General features: G+C 39.5%; 2 protein-coding genes across 5 annotated transcripts in view; one reads left to right on the top strand and one right to left on the bottom strand.

Moving 5' to 3' along the window:
* ano10a (anoctamin 10a) overlaps positions 1-3,132 on the bottom strand; it is a 43,690-nt gene extending 40,558 nt beyond the window's left edge. For 2 of the 4 annotated variants that reach the window (XM_026184703.2, XM_026184707.2), the window contains exon 1: positions 2,469-2,570. The gene's annotated coding sequence lies outside the window, so the exon portion shown is untranslated. Of the gene's footprint in view, positions 1-2,468; positions 2,605-3,067 lie in introns of those variants that run through there. The other 2 variants (XM_026184704.2, XM_026184706.2) reach the window with 2 other exon arrangements.
* The window catches only part of abhd5a (abhydrolase domain containing 5, lysophosphatidic acid acyltransferase a), a 16,303-nt gene continuing 677 nt past the window's right edge, over positions 2,633-18,258 (top strand). The window contains exons 1-8 of the mRNA XM_026184708.2: positions 2,633-2,761; positions 3,899-3,979; positions 7,181-7,266; positions 8,942-9,317; positions 13,280-13,434; positions 13,995-14,106; positions 14,275-14,461; positions 17,790-18,258. The exon at positions 17,790-18,258 is cut by the window's right edge and continues 677 nt beyond it. Of these exons, the coding sequence (XP_026040493.2) occupies positions 2,661-2,761; positions 3,899-3,979; positions 7,181-7,266; positions 8,942-9,317; positions 13,280-13,434; positions 13,995-14,106; positions 14,275-14,461; positions 17,790-17,879 (1,188 nt within the window). The 5' untranslated portion in view covers positions 2,633-2,660 and the 3' untranslated portion in view covers positions 17,880-18,258. The remainder of the gene's footprint in view (positions 2,762-3,898; positions 3,980-7,180; positions 7,267-8,941; positions 9,318-13,279; positions 13,435-13,994; positions 14,107-14,274; positions 14,462-17,789) is intronic.

Raw genomic sequence — 18,258 nt, 5'->3', positions numbered from 1 at the left:
TCTAGTGCCCATTAAAAAGAATTACAGTATAGGATATTTCCACAGACCCAGAAGCTATGTCCACCTTTTATACAGTTTATGGGTATCTGAACCATATGTCGTAAAAAATAAGTTTTGTTAAAAAGAAAAACAGCCTTTGTATATTTCATTAATATAGCTCTGTGTGTGTGTGTGCGCGCGTGTGTGTGTGTGTGTGTGTGTGTGATCGATCACATAAATTCCACTAACCTGGCCCACGCCTGTGCAGCTTTAAGTGACAACACCTGTGTGGGTGTGCGGAGTCTTTAATGAGTGTGGTTTAAAACTCAAATCCCATAGCTTGTTGAGTTGACTTTGGATATCTTTCTGTTAGGGATTATAATCAGTAACTGTTTTCACTTTATAATCCAGTTAACTTGTAATGAAGGTAACAGGATTATTTCTGTTATTTATTTTACACCGAACACTGAAACATTTTCTGCAGTTACACAACAAATCTTCATGCTTCATCCTGACGGTGTCAGATTTTGGGGAAAAAAAATGGCAACTATCTTAGTATTTTAAACAACTTTCCTTAGGGTGAGTAAATATATATGTATGTGTGAATGTAACATACAGCTTTACATTTCACATTATGTAGCTTCTTTGTTCTCATGTGTTTTAATTAGGAGTTCATAAACAGCAATCGCTATGCTATGACTGCAAGAATCTGTTATAGTTCTGTAGTCTTGCTCCCACTTTTATTTGAATACTGGTGTCTGTCAGGAAGATTACACAAAAATCAAAAAGAAAAAAGAAAAGAAAAGAAATTGGTCAACATGTTGAAGAGATTAAACAAAGTTATAACATATAGGAGGAGGAGGATTCAGGGATAACAGGGATCACCCCTGATGGCCATTAGAAAAAAAATGCAGGTTTACCCCGGACCTAAATATATACGTTTAGAGAAATTACGGGAAAATTAACAACTCCAGTACTGTGCAAAAGTCTTGATTCACCCCTGATTTCTTTGTATTTTGGTTACAAATGCCCAGAGTTTGTTGTTACTTTACAGTGGTCTTGAGCAATAGTTCTCCAGCCTTCTAAAGGTACAAAGAAAAACTTTGTAAATATATGTTTACCAATATATTTATATTCATAAATATCCAACACTTTAAACATCTTGAACATATGGCAGTAAGAAAGCAATAAAACCACAAGATACCCAAAAAAACAAAAAGAAATAATTTTTAAAGAAAAGAGAAGGGAAAAAACCCAAAACAAACAAACAAACAAACAAACAAACAACAACAACAACAACAACAACAACAACAGGAAAAAAACAAAATAAACATGGTACTTTAAAAGTTTTTCTTTGGACTAATACTTACAGTCCATGTATGTGTGTCATTAAAAAAAAATTAAGGAAACTGGACAGATGAGAGCAAAAGTAGCAGTGACAGAACCCCCCCCCCCCCCAGACTTTCAGTCTGATCCAGCTATGGTTCACTGAAGCCATCAAACAGCCTCAGTGGAAGCATGGAAGAAGCTGTTGTTTAGTAAATGAAACAGAGAGCAAAGGCTGAGGTATGCCAACATACACAATAACTGGACTGAAAACCAGTGGAGTGAAAAATCCACATTTGAATTTTTTTGGTTCGATTTTTTTCAATACGTAAAGAAAAGGTCAGAATCAAAGTACAACAGTGACTAACTACAGCCATGTGGAAAACACAGTGGAGGCATGGTGGTGTTGAAGATCTTGTCAAAACTGGTAGAATTATGAATGCAGAAAAGATTTGTCCATCTGGAGAGCTTCTGATTGATAACAGCTAAATATTTAATTGCGGCAATGATCCCAAAAACACTGTGAATGCAGTAAAGGCATACCTTGATGGAAACAAATATAATGGTACACATCCATCCATCATGGATTGGCCTTGCTGGAGCCCAAATCTCAGCGTTATTGAAGCAATGTGTGATCATCTTCACAAACGGAATGAAAGGCAAACACCCTTCAAGAAGCCTGTTTTTGAAGACCACTTAAATAAATAACAAAGCAAGTGGCCTCAGAGAGTTCAGCTGTGTGGAAAAATAAATGTTGTCATACCAAATATTGACTTTTAAGTCTGTACACTGTGCTTCTAATTATGTTTGCACATAAATCACATCCCATTCGCCTAGCACAATCTAAACGATGTGTGGCTCAAGACTTTTGCACAACACTGTAAATAAAACTTTTTTCTACATGTATCTTTCACGCTGCAGGTTACATGTGCATGAGTACCTGTCCCCATTAAATGTAAGACCTGAAATATCAGATAAGCAAGATAAATGAGTTTAAAGACCGTTGAGAACATTTCTAATGACTTGCAGGATGATTCACCGTAAGAACTGAACCGAAGAGCTGAACAGCAGCAGCTGCCCGCGCAAGCTCAACACTCTTGTGTTACTTTTAAATACCCGAGTAATGTAAAACAAGGAACACAAAACGGAGTTTAAATACTTACCAAGACCCACTTCCCCGATCAGCAGCAATGTTTAGACATGACAGACACGCCAGTTCCGCAAACTCTTCCTGGGTGCGTTTGTTTTACTCTACTAGGAAGAAACGAAGCGGAGATAGGTGGATCCACAGTAGGAATAACACTCCCCCCCCCCCCCCCCCCCCCTTGTCTCAGTCAACTGACGCTATAAATGAAATGCGCACAAGCTCGGCAGCTACGTCAGAGCCACGTGACTGTGAGAAGCGTCTCGGGGACTGTCGCGCTATGGCTGAGCAAGCGGTGATCGAGAACAGAGGGTGAGTATTTCTATTAACCTATCACATTCCCCGGCCTGTCAGAGTATGTCTATCCACGGTAATGTTCCTTTATTATTTAACAGACACTAAGTGTTATTGGAACAGCGACACTGTGCACCTTTTCCTGAAAAATGCCCGAGTGTTGTTGTCGAAAGTTAGACAGGCTGTCAGAGAGAGGCACCACTTGGGTCAAGGTAAACCTGCCCCCCCCCCTCCAACCTCATTAGTTAATTGCTGCCTTCTTGTAAAGTGGCCCGTACTAAATGAGAGTGCTCGAAGACTGCAGAAGGTCGTTGAAAAACTCACCGGTGCTTTGAAGGTATTGTCGGTGTGGTCCACAGAAGTAAAATAACGCTCTTATTGCAAAGCCGCTGGACTGCCATGTTTGTTTTACCTCAGAGATGGTAGAGCAAATTGGAAAACAGGTGTTCTTAGAATCCATCCTACCTCGCAAACCATCCTACCCGTTGTTTCTGTGCATGCGCACAACACGAAATTAAGTAGCGAACCGTCCTACCTTTGTAAATATTAGCTACAAAAATACTCTGACGGGTAAAATTAACTGCCAAACCATCCTACCTTTGTGAATTTCACCTGCAAGCATATTTAAACAGTTAAAATTCAGTGGCGAACCATCCTACCTTTGTTAATAACAGCTACAAACATACTGACGGGTAAAATTAAGTGCCAAACCATGCATGTTTGGCACTTAATTTTACCCGTCAGAGTGAATGTTACCTACAAGATACTTTAATGGGTAAAATGAAGTGGCAAACCATCCTGGCTGTATGAATATGACCTATAAGCATACTCTGATGGGCAAAGTTAAGTTGGTGTTGGAATTACTCTGTGACAGCAGAGTTACGGTAGAACGTTTTGCCAAACTAGGATGGTTTGTCAGAACACCGGTTTTAAACAAGAGTTTTGCAGTGGCGCGAATATTTTTATATTCATGTGCATAAAAAGCCCTCTGGAAATGCACAAAAAACCTTGATAAAACCATAAACTTTTTTTTAAGTGTTATAGTAAATGCTTGATAATTTAAATAATGGAGATGATAGTTTTGCTGTCACGCGTTGTCATCGGCCAGTCCCTGTCCTTTGCCCTCACGCGCTTACTCTTTTATTATATCTCCAGGGTCATTCATAGAATGCTGTCTACTGTTGGTGTTCCCAGTCTGGCCAGGAGTGTGTGGGGCTATGTGGATAAAACAATAAGGTAATGTTATGAGCATCCACACACAGACACAGGTGTGACACTCTTTTACACAAATATCCACCTCCACTCAGACATTAGCTTTCATTATTGTAGCCTCACTTTGTTAGTTTGTATGTGTCACTGTGCAGGTCCAGTTTCCTTTCAGCTGGGTGATTTTCATGAGACTTAGTAGAGTAATAGAACGTAAGCAAAGGGAGAACTAAACGTAAACTTTTGTGACTCTTTAACTTACCTTTCACAATAACACACAGGGTGTCTCCTGCGTTTTGATAACCCTGGCAAGCTCACGGGTTTATCAAGTAATTGCGTCTCCAACAATTGAGTCCAACACATGTATGTTAACAGGCTGAGACTAAATGGTTGCTTATCAGTGCAAAGCAATATAAATGAGCAGCACCACCCCGATTAACAAAAACCTGTTCAAAAGGCATTGAAATTGACGTTTCCAGACTTGTAAAAGGCATTTAGAGTGGGTTAAAAGTGAAAGTGCAGTTCACAAATCACAGCCATCTCCTTGAGGTGTTCTGCATTATAAGGTGAAGACCCTACAATAATGCAGAGAAAACCCCAACAGCAGCCCAGATGAGAAACACATGCGCATATAGCGTAAATGTGCTTTTATGTTTAAAAAATAATTAAGTACAACTAGTTTTGGATTGAACCTTCAGGACCTTCCTTGCTGCCCAAGCATCATGTGTAATGATTTGAAAAAGAAAACGACAGCCATGGGGGGTGGAGGACAGTCTTAAAATGAGCAAAATGACCAATGAGCTCCCCAAACAGTAAAACCTTCATGGGGGGGGAGATGATCAGAGCAGTTAAATTAGGCTGATTTTTAAGTCTGTGACTCTAGTTGTGCCTAAACAACACAGTAATGAGGCTGCTTCATTATGTCTGCCACATGTTGGAAAGGACTTTATGTGAGTTCTCTTGCAGTACTGACTTATTTTTAAAACAGAGGACCACTCAGGCAGCACAGATTCACACCAAGGCCAATGCCATACTTGATCAATTTAAAGCTAATTTTGAGGCTGCTTTGTTTTGAGGCTGCGCTGCTGCTGCTCACTTAGAAAATAGACAGAAAAATCCGTGTGTGTGTGTGTGTGTGTGTGTCATTTGTTTAATTGTAAGAATTATTAGAAGTAGGCTTAGGTAAATGTTGAAACATGTGAAAGGGACTGATTAAAATCGCATCAATCACGTCCTGTATCGATGTCTCAGAATTCAAGGTGACATATTCAGGTGTTCTATCCACTTAGCAGCCGAAAACCTTACAAACAATTTAAGTTGCCCTTTATCAAAACAGCTGTAGCTAGTGAAAAGCACAAATAGTCCTTTATCAAAACAGTTGGAGATAAGATAAGATAGAACTTTATTAATCCCTCGGGTGGGTTCCTCTGGGAAATTCGATATGAATGTTTTGATAATTACTAAGTGAACAAGATGTCTATGGTTAGACTCTGTAAAGAAGGCCTTGTTAAAGAAACTAATGTGACCAATGTCAGGGAAGGAGAACATTGAGTCAAGTGTAGTGTGACGACAGCCGTTTGTTTCCTCTTTTGATGTCTCTGCGTGTTGCTACATGAGGTTTGCATGTCACAGAAGAACATTTTGTTGTTATGGTTGGTTTTTGTTTTGGGGTTTTGTTTTTTTTTTTGGGGGGGGGGGGGGGGTTGACTTGCCTAAAGACAAAAGAAAGCAAAGAAACTAAATTTTTGTGTCACAGCTTTGTGCTCTGTTATGCTTTTCCCTCAAGACCACACTGGGCCAGTGGAGGAAAGCAGAAGAGCTTATTTCAGAGCCAGCTGTGAAGTAAGAAGTTGCTTTCCCACACAGAGCAGCTAATGGAGAGGTCATGAGATATGACACTTTTACAATAAACACAGCTGTTTAGACATTCAGCCAAAAACCTTTAAGTGTCTCCTTACTCTTAAGTCACACCCTTCTGTAGTTTAGTTATGCCTTCTAGTAGAAGGCCTGCCATAACACGTTGCCATGAATTAGGAATGAAAAAACCTTTTCATTAAAAAAGAACATTGCAGCGTGTGTTGGGTTTGCAACGTTGTATCTGAACAAACCACATGACTTCAGGAACAATGGGACTTGTTAACTAACAGTGTGTCCACATGAATCTGTGCAGAAGTCATGCATGTGAATGTTTACAGAAATATCTCAGATTTATCAACATCAATTTAACATTGCTTCTGCTCATTATTTACAGTTTTCCAGAGTACCAAAAACCACAAAATGCTCAGAATTACAATTTAAAAAAAATCACACAAAAACCCCAAAGTGGAAAGATGTAGGCTTTTACCTCTCCATCAATGTTATTCCATTCATCTGAAAAAAGAAACAAATCCCTTTGGGTATCTTAAGAGATCTGTGCTTAAATAAATACCTCACAAACGGCATTGGGTCAGAATTTTCTCTCAACAGTATGGGAGACTGATAAAGTCATACAGAGAAGCATTAATACAACGTATTGGTTCCTAAAGCATAAAGCTTCATGGATGCTTCATATTAAGGACTGCTCTGTTACATTAAAATACCAACACGGAACAATCTAAACATTCAGTGTGAGGACTCCATGAAGAACTAAATGACAAAGCGATCTCTCCCTGGCAATGCAAAACTAAATTAACACTCCTAACAGCAAATGTAGAAGCCTTATCAGTTGAAAAATATGGTGTATATTTATTTTTCTGCATGAAATTGTTTGCACAATTTTGCAATTCGTTATCAAATCATATTTGGATCATTTATTTTTTACCCAGATTTTGCACTCTGGAAACTCCAACAAAAACATACACCATAAGGCTACAGTCTTATGGTGTATGTTCACACCTTTAAACCACTACATTTTTCAAAGCATCTGTGATAAATTCTGATGGTAATTTTGTGTATCAAGCCTGTTTTTTGCTTGCTTAACCTGTTAGTAACCCTGATTGTTTGGCGTGTTGCAAAACGCAGTCCAAGCGGTAGAAAGATGAGAAATGAGTTAAGTGAGGACCATACAGTAAGAGTCTGGTTAGCTAGGAGTCAATGTTCTGTGGTGCAGGTTTGTGTTATGAATCTTAGCCCTACGACTGTGAGTACCCCAAAGCAGCATGATGATGAATCATTATTATAATGATGAACGTTTGAAATATTAATATAAGGCAAACCATTCATATTCATACTGTTGTGCTTTTGTGTACGTAGGTGGTGCTGGATTCCCAACTGGCTGCCATCGTGGTGTCCAACTTCAAAGAGCCATCTGCAAGCTTCAGAGGAGAAGATGCTGCAGTGTAAGGATAAACCCAGTGTAATTTTTTTTTTTTTTTTTTATTTAAAACATACACTTTTTGTACAGTGTGCAAAAGTAAAAACTCACCCACCTGTGGTCACTCACTCAAACACAACCTGTTTTGCTAAACAAAACCTGTATTGGCTAGAAATCAAATAACTTTTTGTAAATATGAATTAAATCTGCAAGCAGCGATGACCAACACCTTAAGACTTTCTTTGGCAAATTTGAGGTTGCTGCGGTCAGTCACCTTAAAACTGTAGCCCAAAGTGCATAACATGACATTTCTTGTTCCCACTAGGTGGTGCAGTGACCACCATCAAATATGACAGGAGAAATGTTTTCAGGGGCGGAGCCTTATGAAACGTGGGAAGTTTGGTCCAGATTGGACGATGTATGTGTAAATAAGAGGAAACTATATTTTCATGGCGACTGGTTGAAATTTGCCGTGGTACCACGGCCACGCCCTTTGAAGAAAGCTCAAAAGTGTTGCAATTTAATATGGCCCAGGTCTGTAGTTTAGACTGACCAAATATGAAGTTGATCCTTGGAGGAGTTTGCAACAGTATAATGCCAGGAAGTCGCCAAAATGTCACCTTCAATTCAAAATGGCGGACTTCCTGTTGGGTTTGGGTCAGTGGGCTTCCAGACTTTACGTATGTGTGTACCAAATTTCATTCATGTAACTCAAACCGCATGCTGGTAGTACTACCATAGGTGGCATTATTGAACCATTTCCTACTCTGTACATGAGAAACTTCACCCGTTGCCTACTGGTGGTGGTCTGAGGGCCCGGTGGCGCCAGTGTCCAGCAGCCTCGCCTCTGTCAGTGCCCCCCAGGGTGGCTGTGGCTACAATGTAGCTGCCATCACCAGTGTGTGACTGTGTGTGGATGACTGAATGTGTAACGCGCTTTGGGGTCCTTAGGGACGTGTAAAGCGCTATACAAATACAGGCCATTTACAAACCAATAAAATAAGAAATTTTGCACGTGTTAGATCTGGTGAAAATGTACATGAGGTTTTTTTTAGCATCTTTAAGTCCTCAAAAATGCAATTGTTGACATAAAATAATAATAAACTGAGCAGATGCGTTGGGCCTTAGCGTGTTTCATGCTAATTACAAAATGTGTCTGAGATCACTTGTAAAGTATGTGTCTTATCGAAGACTACAAACAGCTCAGGGAAAAAGTAACTCATGACTTTCGTTGCTCAGAATTTAAAGGAATATTAGATGTCGGTCTTCCAGAAAATGTCGTGACAACAAGTAGAGAACATTAACCACAGTAGACTAGGAACTTATAAATAAAGTGATTGATGATTACAGCTTTGAAAAATCAAGAAGTTCAGGGGCTGTTTTCTATGAATGACTTTAACCCAACTGTGCCTGCAGGATGTTATTAATGAACCAGTAAGTGTGAGAAATCGCATTGCTCTTGTTTGAGCTTGTTGCCGTTTTTGTGTGTGGTGTTGTTGTGTTTTTTTGTTTGTTTGTTTTTTGTTTTTTTTTGTTTGTTTTTTTTAAACCCTTTTGTAGAGAATCTCACTTTTGGTGACGACACCTGATTGATTCAGTAGTATCAAAAAAGAGATGTTATTTAGATTAATGTGAAATGGAATATTTGACCCATCGTAATGTTCTTGTACTTAAAAGTAATCTTGTGCTTTTCTTTTCAGATGTCAGCACTGAATTTACTAAAGTGTTTGTTCCCATCTCCAACGACAATCTTCTGTGGACCCTGATGTTTTGCAATGACCATGTTAAAGATAAAACTCCCTTAGTTCTGCTGCATGGCTTTGGCGGCGGGGTGGGCCTGTGGGCTCAGAATCTGGATGATCTCTCCCAGCATCGGCCTGTCTTTGCACTGGACTTACTGGGTTTTGGCCAGAGCAGCAGGCCTGTGTTCTCAACAGATGCAGCAGAAGCAGAGGATCAGTTTGTCGAGTCCATAGAACAGTGGCGGGCCAGCGTGGGTCTGGAGTCTATGATACTTCTTGGTCACAATCTGGGAGGATACCTCGCTGTGTCATACTCAATTAAATACCCAGGCAGGTGGGTGCAGACAATGGGATTTCTCATATCTTACTGTATCATGACCCACACTGTCTGATACAGAAAGGTGGCAGGTTTGTGTAAAATGTCAGGATCAGAACTGTAGCATAAGCTAAAGTCAGGTTTTAGTCTCTTATTATTATAATGATGCGAGTGTTTTAGGCACTCCATATAGGAGCTCATCTTTTCTAATGTCCACTGTTGGCTAGCAGCTCCTGTCATCTGCAAGAGTGGCTGAAACGGACAGAGTTAATATTGTGATAATCTTTGCATATCATCTCTAACTATTATTTCTATCCTGCCTTTTGAGGGTGGTGTGTGAATGTTGGTCTGCAGAAGTGTTTGGGCCTCTTTACACCTGCTGCCTCACAGCAAACAGCAGGCAGATACTGTCAGGGACTGTTATGGAAAATACAGTGGAGTGTGTCAGTGGACACAAGAAAACTGATTTATCAACACATCAAACAAGTTTGTGTCATAATGTCTCATTTTCTGTCCCCAAGAGCAGCTTGTTGGTCAGATCAGCTAAAGAAAGCCATGTGTTACAGCTGAGAGCTCCAATGAGCAAGTCGGCAGAGTGTTGATTGCTCTATAAAACCAGAATAATATACCTTTGAATAATCCTTTCATCACTGCTGTAAATGGAACAAATGAAGTGGAACTTGCCTAGGAGGAGAAAAAAAGCAGAGTCTGCAGTGAACACTGTTATGAATAATGATTCTGCCCTTTTGCTGTTAACATGATTGTAGCAAAACATGCCAGCATGAGTAGAGGATACAGTTGTAGCGGTGTGCCTTTAGGTGCTGGCAGCCTGTGATAACAGCAGTGTCCTCCAAAACGCTCTCTCCTCCCACTAGACTCTATCTCTCCTGAACCATCTCCTCCTGCCGCAGCTCCAGCTCGGAGCTTCCAGCATTCACCCGGCTCTCCCTAAGCGGCGCCTGATAAAATGTCCTCAATCCCTTATCACCCCTCTTCATCAGTAACACTGAAAATTCCCGCTTCCTGTCTTCTTATTGTTATCTTAGCGTTCCAAATGGTTTTAAGTTATAACTTCAGATGCTCGTGATCAGGCACATGCGTCCCCAATCTGTGCTCACTGCCCCCCCCACCCACCCCTCCTCCTTGAACTTCATTCGTATTGGGAACCACAACAATGTGCTCTCTGTACCAGTACAGAGTCCATTAAGACCATGACATGTCAGATTTAAATGGCTTATAATCACCTGTCAGTTTAGCTTCCAGTTGATTATGAAAATGAAAGTAAACTGCTTCATGGTGTCATGTAAATATCAGCCTAGCTCAGGGGTCGGCAACCTGCAGCTCTTTAGTCCTTATTAGAGATGGCACGATACCACTTTATGTCCGATACCAATATCATAAATTTGGATATCTGCCGATACCGATATGATAGTGTTTGTTTTTTTTTTTTTTTATAATATCTTGCTGGTTTTGTATAAGTTCATACTCAATTAAAAAAAAAAAACAAAAAAAAATAAACCAAAACACTAAAGCTATTCTGTTAGACCTGTATGTTAAAAAATAAAAAAAATACACTGCACCCAAAATATTTCATAGTTCAGCAATAATGATTAATCTAATGAACTTAAACCTACTCCATCCTCCCTATTCTGGTATTTTAAAGAGTAAGCAACCTAACTAATAAGGTTGCAAACTCCCAGCAAAAAAAAAAAAAGGGGAACCACCCTCCACCTCATGATGCTTAATTGATGTAAACAACTTCAATTTGCTGCAGTGTGAAAGAAATGCACAGAAATAAATTATTTTTCAAGAATAATTAAATAGATTCAACATCTTTCTTCAACAGAATTGCAGACTGCACAGATGGTATCTTCCCAAAGGAAAAAGTACTATAGCTTACTAGGGTATATTAGACTTAATAGTTATTATATACAGTAATGGACTTCTATACATTTTACATCAGATTAAAACTTTGGGTGTAAAATTCGGATAATTATTTATTAAAAGCTAGACATTTTAAATGAGAATAAGAAAGAAAATGATGTCTTTGTGCCCCCTTTTCCCTATTAATGCCCTATCGGCCCCCCTGGCTAAACTTTGCTAGATCCGCCCCTGCACAGTTACCAGCCGTCAGCTACGTAGAAAAGGGGCGGCTCACAACAGTTTTTGTTTGCTACATGGATCATTTTCGTTCAGCTGGGTGTCTTTCCTTTTGTTATATTTAAGAGTTAAAAATGTGTTAATTACAGAAATAAAATGTAATTTTCTCTGTAGCACTTCATGAATTTCATAAGCAACACACCTTAGTTGTTCACACATAGCATAAAAGTAAGAAACAATATAAACAGTGTTATCTTCATTTTAGATGTCAAAAAGTATTTGCGGCTCCCAGTATTTTCTTTTGCATGGAAACCGGGTCCAAATGGCTCTTTGGGTGTTAAAGGTTGCTGACCCTTGGCCTAGCTTGATTGCGACCTGTTATACTGTCAGCCATAGCTGGTTTTGTTCATATTTCTGCAGCACTAAAAACGGCCATCATCATGTCTGAAATGCATTTTCGCTCCCTTCCTGCTTCCTTAAAGCCAGTTTTCTTCTGATAGACTCCACCTTACAAGGGCTGTGTAAGTTTTCATATTAGCAATATCTGATCTTGGTGACCTCAAAAGTCAAAAATAAAACTGTGAAACTGGGCATTTAGAGCCATCTGAAAGTTTTTGGTCCACCGTTCATACTCTGTCATTATCTGAGAATTGTTTAAAATGTACATTCAATGTAACGGTGTGTGTATATATGGCAGAAATAAGCAAAAATAGAATGGATCACCATTATTTAATTGTAAAAAAATACAAAAACAAAACAAAATGCTGTGCCAGAAAAGTTATATTTGGGGGGATGTATTTACTTTCTTGATGAAAAGATGTGAATGTGACATACATCTCTGTTAAAACAAAAAAATAATGCATGCACCAGGATACTGAATGCTTAGTCATGTGAGGAAAATTAGGACACCCCATTAAATAATCAGCCCTTTGATATGTGAACTGTTCATAATAATTTCCAATCATGATTTTATGTATTACTGGAAAAGAAAGTGATTGCAATTAAACAACAAAAATGAACATTTTGTGAAACATCAAAAAAGATATGAACAAAAATGTTTATTTCAATGGAGAAAAAAGGACACCCTACCCCCTAATAACTAGTGTTGCCCCCTTTGGCTGATATAACCAGCGAGACGGCTTTTGTAGCCTTTTACCAGTCTCTGACATCGATCAGAAGGTTTGCCCCACTCCTCAATGCAGAATTCCTTCAGCTGTGAGATGTTTCTTGCATGTACAGCCTGTTTCAAGTCACCCCACAGCATCTCAATGGGGTTGAGATTAGGGCTTTGACTTGACCATTCCAGGACTCTCCACTTCTTAGTTTTTAGCCAGTCCTTGGTGGATTTGCTGGTATGCTTTGGGTCATTACTGTATACTAGTATTCTATTGTATATGTTGTATATCTTATTCTTCTGTTCCTCTGTCTCTCTTGCTGCATTGAGCATGTGTATGACAAAAGAATTTCCCTCATTAACAGATGGTTTCACATGTTCTTCAAGCACCCTCTGATACGCAGTAGAATTCGTGATGGATTTTATGATAGTGAGCTGGCCAGGTCCTGCTGCAGCAAAGCATCCCCAAACTAGGATACTGCCACCTCCATGCTTGAGTTGGTATGAGGTTCTTTTCTTGGAAGGTAGTATTTGGTTTACGCCAAACATGTCTACTGTTCTGGTGTCCAAAGAATTCAATTTTAGACTCTGGATCTGTCCAAAGAACATTATTCCAGAAGTCGTGGTCTTTGTCTATGTTCGCTCTGGCACTCTTCATTCTGGCCTTTTTAACGTTTTTGTCCTTTAGTTGTAGGTCTGTAAACAATTTATAACTAAAAGAGCAGGTTAACTTTTATTTTTGTTGTGTTTGTTGTCTGGGTTACAGAGTAAAGCACATTGTCCTGGTTGAGCCCTGGGGTTTACCTGATCAACCGGAGACAACAGAACCAGACCGGCCCATCCCTGTGTGGATCAAAGCTCTTGGTGCCATGTTCAGTCCTTTCAACCCCCTGGCTGGCCTGCGACTGGTAGGACCACTGGGTAAGGTGCTAAAAGACAACAAAGTACCACAGTGCTAAAAGCAAACCCACAACCGGACTAGCTTAATAATCCCAGGGAAATGTGTCCATGCTGTGGCACACCAAAATATTGGGGAAAAGCAAAGCTACAACAAAAGTATCAGGAATGGAGATGATGAGCACGTGAAATTTCTTTTTCTTAAATGAGAAGAATGGAAATGAGAGGATGCAATATAATGGGTGAAGATTTTCACTTATTGTCTGGAGACAATAAGTGAAAATGTATGCAGTATGAAACTGGGGGGATGGTTTTATATTAGTTTAATATTGCAGTATCACAGCTAATGTTCTCTTTGCACACCCAGAAAACTAGGAACTGCTTGTTAAAGCAAGTGATGTGACGAGCACAATGTCATTCAGTAGAGTTTTCGTGGTTTTTGCTTTGACTTTGAAAGGAATTTAAGCCAAAACCTGGGCTCTCCCCAGTGTGACTAATCATGTAAAATGTAATGAGTACTCCTCATCTATTAATGGCTACATGCTTGTGTTTGACACCTCTGTCTCTTCCCTGGTCCCCTGCAGGTCCCACTCTGGTGCAAACACTAAGACCCGACTTCAAGAAAAAGTTCTCCCTCGTGTTCACTGACAACACTGCGCCAGATTACATCTACCACCTGAACGTGCAAAGCCCCAGGTCTGTCTTTCTCTTTTATTAATGCCACTTGTCTCTAAAATGGCCATGGAAGCAATTTCTTCATCACCTTTTCTGCTCTCATCCACGTTTTACTACCTAGTATTATGTTTTGTCATATCCATTTTCTGTCATGTGCTCATTGATTATCTTTTCCTTGTCTTGTCACAGTGGGGAAACTGCTTTTAAGAATATGACTGCGCCATGTGGCTGGGCCAAGAGGCCAATGTTGCAGAGGATTGACCAGCTGCAGTCTGATATCCCCATCACCATCATTTATGGCTCCCGCTCCAGCATAGACTGCATCTCGGGCATCACCCTCAAAAGGATGAGGCCACGCTCTCATGTGGACATCATAGTAAGTTTGTGTGTGTAGATGAATGGATTGATATCCCTTCAAAGGGTGGTTTTTGTTTTGTTTTTTGTTTGTTTGTTTTTTTTTTTGTTGTTTTTTTTCTCCCCCCTTCCCTCGAAAAACGTAAATTTCACAATACATTTTTAAGGAATAAATTGCCAAAAACAGTTTTGAAAACAAATTTTTAAAGCGAATTTCCTGGCAGTTATTTCATGGTTCAGGCTTCAAACAAAAATCCAACTGTCTTTCTGAATTTGGGTTCCAGATCATCAGTGTGATGACATTTTTATAGACTTTCTAAACTTGTAACTAATTTCTTCACACTTCCTCAAAACCTGCTTTATTGCTAAGATTTATTTATTTTGTATCGAGCTTGAGTTTTCAGATCCAACTGCACAGATCCAACCAACTGCATTGGACAACAACTGTTCTGTAGCTCAAAGTGAACTGGTAATCTGTATATACAAATGGTAAAATAATACTTTTTACCTCAGACACACAGCTTGATACTTTAGGTCCTTGATGCTTTAGGCCAATCGGCTCTGAAATGACTCCTCTGCCTCCTCAGATGTGGTCTGACATATATTAAGAGTTTAACCTGCCCCACTGACATCCTGAAATATGGACAAAAGTGGTCGTGACACAGTTCCAACTCCTGGATCAAACCATGACATTCTCCCTGCTGCTGCCTGCTTGTGAGAACTGGATGAACCCAGAATCTCAATTTCTTTGTTTTCTTGTTTAGAAACATCAGGACCAGTTCATTACGTATGTTTGTTATACTTAAGTTTTTGAGATCGTCAAATTTAAATATTGGACAAAGATGACACAAGTAAACACAAAATGCAGTTTCTAGGTGTTTGTGTAAATAAAACTTACATGGCTCTGTGTGAAAAAGTGATTTCCTTCTAAACCTAATAACTGGTTGGGCCACGCTTAGCAGCAACAACTGGAATCAGTTGTTTGAAGGAATTCTGACCCACTCATCTTTGCAGAGCTGTAAAAGACTCTCCCCCAGTTGTCGCAGAATTGTTGTAATTCAGCCACACCGGAGGGTTTTTGAGCATGAACCACCTTTAAGGTCATGCCGCAGCATCTCAATCAGATTCATATCAGGAGTTTGACCAAGCCACTCCAATCTCTTCATTTTTGTTTGTCTTAAGCCATTCAGAGATGGACTTGCTCGCGTGTTTTGCATCATTGTCCTGCTGCAGAACCCAAGTGTGCTTCAGCTTGAGGTCATGAACACTTCAGTGTTACTTTTTGCACCAGAGGTCTTTGGGATCAGTACTGGTTTTTGTTTTGGAACTTAGCCATGTCGGCTGGGCTGACTCTCTTATGGTGGAGTCATGAACACTGTCCTTAACTGAGCCAAGTGAGGCCTGCAGGTCTTGGGATATTGTTCTGGGGTCTTTTGTGACCTCTTGGATGAGTCGTTGCTATGCTCTTGGGGTAATTCTGGTTGGCCAGCCACTTATATTAAGGTTCACCATTGTTAAGGTTTACCATTCAATGATTTTGCCATTTGTGGATAATGGATCTCACTGTGGAGATTGTGGAGTCCCACAGCTCTAGAAGTGGCTTTATAACATTTTCCAGACTGAGAGATCTCAGTTACTTTGTTTCTCATCTGTTCCTGAATTTCCTTGGATCATGGGGATGATGTCTGGCTTTTGAGGACCTTTTTGGCTACTCCACTTTGTCAGGCAGGTCGTATTAAAGTAATGTCTTGATTGAGAACGGGTGGCAGTAATCAGGGTGGCTAGAGAAATTGAACTTGGCTTTCCAAAGATGTGATACACCACCATTAATTATAATGGGAGGGGGGGAGAATCACTTTTTTTCACACATGGCCATGAGGGTTTGGATTTTTTTTCCCCCTTTATAATAAACACCTTCATTTAGAAACTGCATTTTGTGTTTACTTGTCATCTTTGTCTCATTTTTAAATTTGTTAGATCTGAAACATTTAAGTGTGACAAACATACAAAAACATGGCAAACACTTTTTTTCACACCGATGTATATGTTACATGGCAATTTGGAATTTTGGGTCATTGTTTTGCAGCACGTTCTGTGTAATGGCCTTTAGGACTGGGTGAGAGTTGGGGTAAGGGTTTAGCACTTAGGGGAAAAAATGGGCAGTTGCTTTCATACACCTGTCAAGGCTGAGGAAGACTGGATGAGCAGCTGCCTAGACAGGTGCAAAACAGACACTGAAACATTATGATATGCAAAGACATTCTCATTACCACGGACTCGAGACATTTTAATTTCCTAACTCTGTGTTAATGAGTACAGATATATGGGGGGAAAATGTCCATTTAAAAAAAACAAAAGAAAAACAAAACTACAGGCTGCTGCAAACAGTCATTATCTGACCTCTACAACGGTGTATTAGGGTGCCATCAAATGGGAAAAAATATTGATAATATATTATTATTGATTGAAAACAAAGTTGAAACTTCAAGATTAAAGCCTACAAGCTTTTTTTTTTTTTTTTTTTTTTTTTTTTTTTTTTTTTGGAGAAAAGTTGAAATGTGGAGAATTACAGCTGTTGTTTCAACACAGACTGCCACTAACTCAGAGGGTTGCTAGACCCTCTGAGTTAGTGGAATGTTCCTTCAGAATCAGTTTTAGTAATGAGGAAAGAAATGATGCCTCTTTTAGCACAGAAACAGTGCGGTGATCAGTACATGGATGTTGAAAAGAGTGGATTTGCACAAAATGAACTGGCTGGCTATGGTTACAGCCTCGTGCAATACAGAGGATGTATGTTGTATCACAAGAGGGCTGATCAATTTGTTTCACTATATAATTTTAGTTTATTTCAAAAAATAAATAAAAAAATACTACTCTGTAAAAGTTGGAGGTTTTGACTAAACCAAAAGAAACATTTTGAGGCTTCATCAAATAAAAATCGCTGGACAAAAGACTGATTTTTTGCTTTTGTACATGGGGTTTAGTTTACTTAAGCTTAAAATACATTTGTTTAATGAATTATATAAAAGAAAACCTCTGTTTAGCAGACTTCCACAGATTCAGTGCCTTAAGCATGATTGCTCCACATGCAATTATGTGTATATTGACACATCAAAGGTAAATTTTTTCTGCCATGAAGAACCGTGGAACTGACTGTATGGAGGCTTGAAATAAAACTGATGCATGCTGTAAATTTGAATGTTACTTTCCATCTTTGTTTTATGAAAACTATAAACCGGAGACACAGCCCTCCTCGTTAAAATCATGACCTCCCTTTATGACATGCCTTTATATAGTTTCCATAATTTTTAATTGGCTGCTTCCCTTCTGATTCTCTTCCCTTCCTGCAGACAATCCGTGGAGCCGGTCACTATGTGTATGCCGACCAGCCTGAGGACTTTAACTACAAGGTCTTGGAAGCATGTAACAAACTGGAATGAAGGCAGAGACGAGCTTGAATGTTGAACTCCGGTGGGGGAAAAACGGGGACGGACATCATTCTGTCACACACTGTGGAACCTCAGAATCCCACTTTCCCAAAGGACAAAAATAAGTGTTTGCACATTAAAAATATTGCAAAGTGAACAGTGGCCTGGTGTGACTCGTACATGTTCTATCATCTGACCAGTGAGTCAGCTGTATTCTCGGAAACTTGGTGAATGGTGACTCTGAGTTGACATCACTGACTGGGGCCTGTTGGCCTCCATCACATGCTTATTTTGCAGCACACAGAATCTTGTGGCTGTAGCGTCACTTGTTTTTTCTTTGTTATAAAGGTGTTTTGTTTTTTTTTTTAAATTGCCTCTCCCAAATGCAGTA

This window comes from Astatotilapia calliptera, chromosome 11 (genome assembly GCF_964374335.1).
Source record: "Astatotilapia calliptera chromosome 11, fAstCal68.1, whole genome shotgun sequence".
NCBI classification, from domain to species: domain Eukaryota; kingdom Metazoa; phylum Chordata; class Actinopteri; order Cichliformes; family Cichlidae; genus Astatotilapia; species Astatotilapia calliptera.
This window is presented reverse-complemented; position numbering and strand designations above follow the sequence as displayed.